The sequence below is a fragment of the Suncus etruscus genome, chromosome 4 (genome assembly GCF_024139225.1).
Source record: "Suncus etruscus isolate mSunEtr1 chromosome 4, mSunEtr1.pri.cur, whole genome shotgun sequence".
Classification (NCBI taxonomy): Eukaryota; Metazoa; Chordata; class Mammalia; order Eulipotyphla; family Soricidae; genus Suncus; species Suncus etruscus.
Window position 1 is genome coordinate 6,796,134 of NC_064851.1, and position 8,228 is coordinate 6,804,361.

Below are 8,228 nucleotides of genomic sequence, written 5' to 3' on the forward strand. Positions count from 1 at the left end.
GCAGGTTTGGGTGGGGTATGAGTGGGGCCATGGTATAAATGGGTGGGGCTATGGGCAGGCCTGGGCGTGGCTTGGGTAGGTATGGGCGGAGCATGAGCAGGTCTGGGCGAGGCCATGGGCAGGTCTGGGTGGGGCTTGGGAAGACCTGGGCGTGGCTTGGGCAGGTCTGGGTGGGGCATGAGCAGGTCTGGGCGGGGCCATGTGCAGGTATGGGTGGGGCTTGGGAAGATCTGGGCGTGGCTTATGATGGAGTGAGCTGGGCATAAGCAAGTCTGGGCAGGGTCATGGACAGACGTGAAGGTGGCTTGGGGCAGGGCTGGGCCTGTCTTGGTCCTGTCTGGGCTTGGCTTGGGCCGGTCTGGGCAGGATCATGGGCATGTCTGGGCGTGGCTTAGGTTGGACTGGGCCGGGCATCAGCAGGTCTGGGCAGGTCATGGACAGGCGTGAGGGTGGCTTGGGCAGTCCTGGGCGTGTCTTGATCCTGTCTGGGCGTGTCTTGGGCCTGCCTGGGGATGGCTTTGGCAGGTCTGGCCTGGGCCATGGACAGATCTGGTCGGGGTCCTGGTCGGGACTGGGGGTGGCTTGGGCAGGCCTGGGAAGATCTGACATGGCCATGGACAGGACTGGGCATGGCTTGGTCCGTTATGGGCGTGTCTCGGGCTGGTCCTGTGACCACCCCACCCGGGTGTCCCCGCAGGACACACTGCGCGACTGCACCCACGACGAGCGCAGCTGCCTGAGCAGCCTGCAGTTCGTGTCACCGCTGTACTTCGTGAGCTTCGTGCTCACCGCGCAGTTCGTGCTTATCAACGTGGTGGTGGCCGTGCTCATGAAGCACCTGGACGACAGCAACAAGGAGGCGCAGGAGGATGCCGAGATGGACGCCGAGCTGGAGCTGGAGCTGGCCCACGGCCTGGGCCCCGGCTCGAGGCCCCCCACAGGCTCCCCGGGACCCCCTGGCCGAAGCGGGGGCGAGCCCGAGGGCCGCCGGTGCCGCCACTGCTACTCCCCGGCCCAGGTGGGCGCGAGGCACGGCAGGGCGCAGGGTCTCCTTGGGCGGGCTCCACGGGGCTAGACGGAGGGCGACAGATGGACAGACAGGACGGACGGACAGGCAGACGGACGAGGCGGCCCCACCGCCCAGCTCCCTGCAAGGGCCGACCCTGTGCGAGGCGCCCACCCAGCCCTTCCCGGCCCCTGCCGATAATCCCGCCTGTCCCCACCCCGTCCCCGTCCGCCTAGGAGAACTTGTGGCTGGACAGCGTCTCTTTAATCATCAAGGACTCCTTGGAGGGCGAGCTGACCATCATAGACAACCTGTCGGGCTCCGTCTTCCACCACTACTCCTCGCTGGCCACCTGCGACAAGTGCCACCACGACAAGCAAGAGGTCAGCAAGGCCAGCGGGGACACGAGACACCAGAGAGGCCGCTGGGGCAGTGCCCGGCTCGGGCAGAGGCTCCTCGGGCTGCCTTGGGCCCTGGGAAGGGCTGGCTCCCCCTCCCTGCCCAGGCTGAGCCTCCTCCCTTCGGCCCTGGTGACCTGGTGACCGGCTGTCTGCAGGTGCAGCTGGCCGAGACGGAGGCCTTCTCCCTCAACTCCGACCGCTCTTCTTCCATCTTGCTGGGCGATGACCTGAGTCTGGAGGATCCCACGGCCTGCCCGATTGGCCCCAAAGATGCCAAGGTGAGGGACTGCTCCTGGAGGGCTTTCCACAGAGACACGGCTCTGCCCACAGTGTCTAAATGGCGAGTGGGGCTTCAAGAGGGGCTGACTGGAGCCCAAGGCTCCCCTTCAGGGCCTCTGCTGGCCCGGCTGCTGCTTTTTGGGGTTCTGGCTATTTTCTGCAGCCTCACAGATGATTTCATGCAAAGAGCAGAGCTGCGGGCTGCCAGGGACACAGAGCAGTGTCATCCAGCACCGGCACTCACAGTGTGGCAGACCCTTAGTTCACCTTCTGTTTCTCTGTCCCCAACTCCCTTTGTGGCCTGTTTCACCCACAAAGAAATGGGCCCTGAGAAGGGAAGTCTCCGTCCAGGTGCCTTCAAGGCACGGGTGTTGGCCACACAGAATTTGGCTAAAGGGGGAGGGTACAGATCCTGGCTTTCCCGTCCTCCTGGGGGCCTAGGCAGTGCTACTTTGGCCTTTGGGGTATCTCCATCAGCTCAGACTAAGCAGGAAGGGTGACCCCTCTTCCCCTGGTGGCAGCTCCCACCCCTCCCTACCCTTCCCTGCACATCAAACTTCACCTCACTCTCTCACATGGGATTTGGGGACTCCAGTGGCCTGACAGGACCACTGAGAGCACAGTCCCGGTTTTGTGGAGGACTTAAGGGCAAGATGGGGTCTGGGGGGCTGGCTGCAGGGGGACTGCTCAGGCTTGCCTGGGAGGAACTTGGCGCCAAGCCTTGGAAGGAGGAGCTGCCTGGGTTGGGCAGACTGAGGTTCACCTGGGTATTATGGGTCAGCCCTAACCTGTTCTGTGCCTGGCACCTGGCTATAGGGCTAGGGAAGGCTTCAGGAAAGGCTTCCTAGAGGAGGCTGCAGAAAGTGACTGCCGGGCAGGGAGGGTTCTGGGGAGGGCAGTGAGACAGCAGTTGGGGGGGGTCTCTGTCCCCCTCCACCTCGTCTGTCCTCTCCCCTTCTGTGACTGTAGGCAGAGCAGGACCCGGCAGAGCCAGTTCCTCGAGGAGACCCGCATGACTGCTGCTTCCCCTTGCCTGGCGCTGATGATGCTGGCGCCGACAAGTCCTCCGGCCCTGAGAGCTTCCTGGGCGACTCAGAACCTGGCCCGGTCAGCCCCGTCCAGTCCTGGCTGAAACGTGGGAGTGGACAGAGTGAGAGGCGGCCTGGATGCTGGAGTGGGGATATGGGGAGGCTGGATGGGACAAGGAGGGGGAAGGGTGACAGTCTCAGAGCCCAGGAACCTCCACCCCAAAACAAAGTCCCTGTGGGGTGAAACAAAATGACAGAAACTCCAGGGGTCTCAAGCCTATGGGGAAATCGTGGCCATCTCTCTGCTTGGGCTTTGTGGCCAGGCTGGGCTCAGGGGCAGAGAATGGAATTGGGTGCCATTCCCTTCTCTTCTGGCCCACTCGGTGGCCCTTTGAATTTTGTTTTTTGGCTCTGGGCCACACCCGGTGGTGCTCAGGTGTTACTCCTGGATCTGTGTTCACGAATCACTCGGTGGACCCTATGAGATGCTCGGAATTGAATCCGGGTCAGCTGCTTTCAAGGCAAATGCTCTCCCCACTGTGCTATTGCTCTGGCCCCCCTTGGCCCTTTGGATGGATGGATGGTTGGGGACATGGCTGAGAGCCAGACTGGTTGGTCCCTACAGATATGGGCCTCAGTGTCTCTGTACTTACACTGGGCGTGTCTCCCCCTGTCCCCTCATATGCTCTCCTAGAGAGGACCCTGGGGCTGTGGTGACTCTGGGACAGCTACTCTGTCCCTTCCAGGTGGCCGATTCGGGGATTTTTCCTTTCCCAGGGTCCCAGTGCTGCCAGCCGCCCACTAACCCTCTCTCCTCCTTCTGCAGCAGCACCTCCGAGCCCCCTCCTGCCCATGCCAGCCGAGTTCTTCCACCCGGCCGTGTCTGCCAGCCAGAAGGGGCAGCAGGAGGTGGTCCTTGGGGCCCTCCCCAAGATCGCCCTGCAGGGCTCCTGGGCTTCGCTGCGGTCTCCGGGCCTCAACTGCAACCCCCTAGGGCAGGTACGACCCCCTACCTATTTCTTCTGAGGGCACGAGGGCCAGGGCTGGAGGCCAAAGTGAAGTCACAGTCTTGGGGTTCAGGGTCCTTGGGCTGACACAGTGGGCAGGACCTGTCCCTGGGAACAGGAAGTGGGGAACTGAGCAGGACCTGGGGGTCAGGGGACTCTGGCTAGAGGTGCCTTGAGGTTGGGGTGACCTGAGACCAGCTTGTTCCAGCTGGCAGAGCCAGTCTGGGAAGGTGGGGGTGGAGGGGGTGGTCTGGCCCTACCCGCAGAAGGTGGGGTGCCTTGCAGGGTGCCCTGGGATTCTGAGTGGGGTGCCCACCAGATACCAGATGCCCACCATCTGAGCAGATGCCCACCAGAACCCCCCCAGAAGCTGTGAGGAGGTCTGGAGAAGCGGCTCAGAACAGGATCTGAGACCCGGTTGGTTGGTTCCCACCTCCTCCTCTCCTCCATGCAGGTCACTGGGAGTGACACTTCTCTGGAGGCCAGTCCTAGCAGCTCGGCGGGCAGCCTGCAGGCAACGCTGGAGGACAGCTTGACCCTGAGCGACAGCCCCCGCCAGCGAGCCGCGGGGCCCCCGCCTGCATCCTTGCTGGGGTCCACTGCAGCTGCTGGCCCCTCGCCCTCTGCCCACCGCCACCCGCCCAGCTTGCGTGGCCGAGGGAGCCTATTCCGCCTGCGGGGCCTGCGGGGCCACCAGCGCAGCCACAGCAGCGGGGGCTCCACCAGCCCGGGGTGCACCCAGCACGACTCGCTGGACCCCTCGGACGAGGAGGGCACAGGTCGTGTGGCGGGTGCCGAGCACCCAGATCACCCTGAGCCCCTCGCCCTGTCCCTCACGTCGCTCTTCTGCCCTCCTGCCCCGCCACGCCGTGCCAGCAGCAGCTGCAGCCTCACTGGGGGATCCCGTGCTGCCCCCCTGGCCCGCAGCCCCTCTTGGGCGGCGGCACACACCAAGGACCCACCGCCCTCAGAGCCGCAGCCCGGGGGTCCGGGCGAGGGGTCCAGTGGCAAGAGGAAGAGATGAGGGGCCCCGGGGGGGTGGTACCCCCACTTCTTTACCTCAGGAGCCGGGCAGACAGCAATACTCTCCCCCAGGTGACGTCTATGCAGACAGACGCACGGACGGACCGGTGGACGGACAGATAGATTTATTTTTTCTACCGAGAGCTTAGGAGGCCCAGAAAGTATGAAGGTAGGGAGCTCCAAGCCCTGCCAGGCCTCACCGTCTTGGCTAGCCGGGCCGCTCCCCGCGTGTGTGCCGAGAACAGGGACCCCCGAGCAGATCAGGGGACAACGCTGCTGAGGTCCTGAGCGCCCCTCTCCCCTTGTCGGGGTGTCTGTCCCGTGTCCCCCACCGTTCGGTCGTGTCCAGCAGTCTTCGCTGTAATGCCCGAACTCCCGGGCCTCTAGTCCGCCTAGACTTAGAATTGTTTTCTCCCAAACCCGGCCAGGTCGTGGGTCTCCCTCAGTGCAGAGGGGAAAGTTCAGGGGGCTCCTTCACCTCGGTCAGAGAGATGCAGGTTTTGGGGGGCTCCGATAGGATGGGGGTCACCCCATCATCCCCTCCGCCTCCTGCTGCCTCTTTCCCCCAGCTGACTGGCCTGGGTCTGTCCCATTCAGCACCCATTTTCCAGTTCCCTAAGTAATTCCTGGGAATTCTGTCAGGCCGCACCTCTGACCAGTCTGGGGCTGCTCCCTCCAGAGGAGGTTATAGTGAGGGGGGTCTCTGGCTTATTTTGGACCTCCCACCTGAGCACACCCTGAGACACCCGAGCTTTGGGCCAACTGGAGATGGGCTGTGGGGGGCCGATCCTGGTTCCTTGTGCCGTGACCTCCGAACCTCTGTCCCTTCCTTCCTGGACATGGTGACTTTTACAGGCCCGATTTGTGGGTTCAACCAACGGGGTTCCCCTTCTGTATGTTTCTATCCCACGGGGGAGCCCGCACAGCCCTTGCAGGCCTGGAGCATGTCCTTGCATTGTGGGGGGCCCTGATAGGGCCGTGTCTGTGCCTGGCAGTTGTCATGGTCCAGAGCCCCAGGGAGACACCGTCCGGCTTCATCCATGATGAAGCTAGGCATGTCTGGCGAGAGTCCCTTTCGCCTGAACCCTGTGACCCCCAGAATCAGCAGACGGGACAGGGGCAGGGGTGGGGTAGGGACAAGCAGGCTAGGGACAGGCTGGAGCGAAAGGGCTGGGTGGGGAGCAGGGTCTGGGCAGTGTCTGACTGCCCAGGAGGGAGACCACACTGAGATGGTTAGGGAGCACTCCCTGAATGTCCCCAGATGCCACGCCAGGTGCCAGCCTTGTTCCAGCAGCAGGAGGCTGGGGGCAGCACTGCCCTCCCCCCAAGGCCTGCCCACGACAAAAGCACAATTTCAGCCTCCTGGTTCTCTTGCGGGGTCGCACCCCCCCCCCAGGCTGTTAGCAGGCCACTTCCAGTCTGCAAAGGCCAGAGCAAGCGGTGGATGTGGCCTCCCTAGTCACTCGGCCTCCTGCCTAGGCACCCCCTAAGGTGGTGGTGGTGGTGTCGACGTGCAGGGTCTCCCATGTCTGCCCCGCTCTCCCCCTGGAACCTTCTGTTTCCAGGACCCCCACACCACCCCCTCAGCCCCCTTTGCTGCGCTGTGTAAGGGCTTGGGGTCTTAGAAGCCGCTGTTTAGCCCAGATACACATATTCTTTTTTTTTTTCCTTCTGTTTTTTGTGCAATAATCAGTGTTTCTGCCAGAGCCCGGGCTGAACTGGGGCCTCGTCCTCCAGGCAGTCCACCGGCTCTGCGCTGTGACTTTTGCACTTCCAGTCGCTGTACAGTTTCTATGGTGTGAATGATCCTTCCTCCTAGTCGCTGATGCTCTGGGACCGAACCGACTGGCCCAGACCGCCCCGGGGGTAGAGAGACCTGGTGGCACTGCCACCCACGTTGTTTTGAATAAAAAACCCAGAAGCCTATTTCTGAACACCCCTTGTGTCTGTGGTAGTATTTCCCCTTGGGGTGGGTGGGATGGAGGGACCTCAGGCTACGGGTCCCCAAACTTAATCTGGCCTGCTGGCCCTCCTTTAAAGGAACTTGTCAGGCAGCACCCCAAGACTTCTACTACCTCCACTGCCCCAACATTGTTCCAGCCCTCTCCCCCACCCCAGGCAGTATCATCATCTTCTTGGGAAACTTCTCCAGAGAAGTGGCCAGTCCAGGGCCTTGGAGATGGGGAGGGGCCCCTTCTTCTTACCTGGTAGTGGGCACTGTGGGAATGACCTCTCACTGTGGGCACAGAGCCTCAATCCAGACTGTGAGTACTGCCAGAACTCAACAAGAGGCAAAGGGTGGACCCCTTCCCCATTATCAAGTGAGCTTAAGGATAAAAGAGCAGAAGGTTGGGGGTGAGTGGGATTAGGGGAGAAGGAAGGAGGAAGGGAGAGAGAGAGAAAACAGGGAAGGAAGGAAGGAAGGAAGGAAGGAAGGAAGGAAGGAAGGAAGGAAGGAAGGAAGGAAGGAAGGAAAGAAGGAAGGAAGGAAGGAAGAGAAGTAACTGTATTCAAGGAGTTAAAGACCTAGAGGTGATGTTGGCTTCAGGTGAGACTGGATCAAGGTCCCACAAGGTCACTGGGACCCAAATTCTCCACCTTGGCTCTACTTCCTTCCTCCTTTGCTTCCCTCTCTTCCCAGAAGCCTCAGCTGCCCAGGCCTCCACTCCCAGTAGGACAAGTGCATCTTTCCTGAGTCTGAAGACGTCTCTGCAGCTCTCGCCGCTGACTCTGACCCGACCGGCCAGAGACGCAGTGACTGAGCTGAGCTGGGTTGGATTTGTGGGCACTGCCAGCTATAGATGGAGCACCAGCTGGATCCATCTGGTGTGGACTAGGGATTCCAGGGGACTTATGTGAAGTGGGGCTGGGGGGATGTGGCAGCCTGGAGGTAGAGTCTGCAGGTTCCTTTCTGAGCACCTCCAGAAGGGCGGCCAAACAGGATGGTCAGAAGCTGCGAGATTAACTCTATGGAGGACCCTCAGGCTTTAGGCCTTACCTTCCTCTCAGAAAAGAATTTCTGAAAAAGAATTTCTGAAAAAACAATAGAGAAAGAAACAGAAGATGAAAGAAAGAAAGAAAGAAAGAAAGAAAGAAAGAAAGAAAGAAAGAAAGAAAGAGAGAGAGAGAGAGAGAGAAAGGAAGGAAGGAAGGAAGGAAGGAAAAGAAAAGAGGAAAAAAGAAAGGAAAGAAAGAAAAAAGGAAGGAAGGGAAAGGAGGAAAGAGAAAGAAAAAGAAAAGAAAGGAGAAAGAAAGAAAGAAAGAGGGGCCAGAGCAGGAGATTTTTCAGCCTTATCCACTGAATAAAGCTGATATCTCCTAAAAAAAAAAAAAAAAAAAGAGAGGCCAGAGTGATAGCGCAGCAGTAGGGCGTTTGCCTTGTACACGGCTGACCCAGGATAGACCTCAGTTCGATCCCGGCTTCCCTTATGGTCTCCCGAGCCAGGAGCGACTTCTGAGTGCAGAGCCAGAAGTAACACCTGAG

The 8,228-nt window shown here is 60.7% G+C and overlaps 1 protein-coding gene across 1 annotated transcript in view; it reads left to right on the forward strand.

Moving 5' to 3' along the window:
• The window catches only part of CACNA1I (calcium voltage-gated channel subunit alpha1 I), an 81,068-nt gene extending 76,088 nt beyond the window's left edge, over nucleotides 1-4,980 (forward strand). The window contains 6 exon segments of the mRNA XM_049771751.1: nucleotides 698-1,018; nucleotides 1,243-1,389; nucleotides 1,563-1,685; nucleotides 2,656-2,836; nucleotides 3,541-3,713; nucleotides 4,176-4,980. Of these exon segments, the coding sequence (XP_049627708.1) occupies nucleotides 698-1,018; nucleotides 1,243-1,389; nucleotides 1,563-1,685; nucleotides 2,656-2,836; nucleotides 3,541-3,713; nucleotides 4,176-4,745 (1,515 nt within the window). The 3' untranslated portion in view covers nucleotides 4,746-4,980.
• Nucleotides 4,981-8,228: the final 3,248 nt, after the last annotated feature.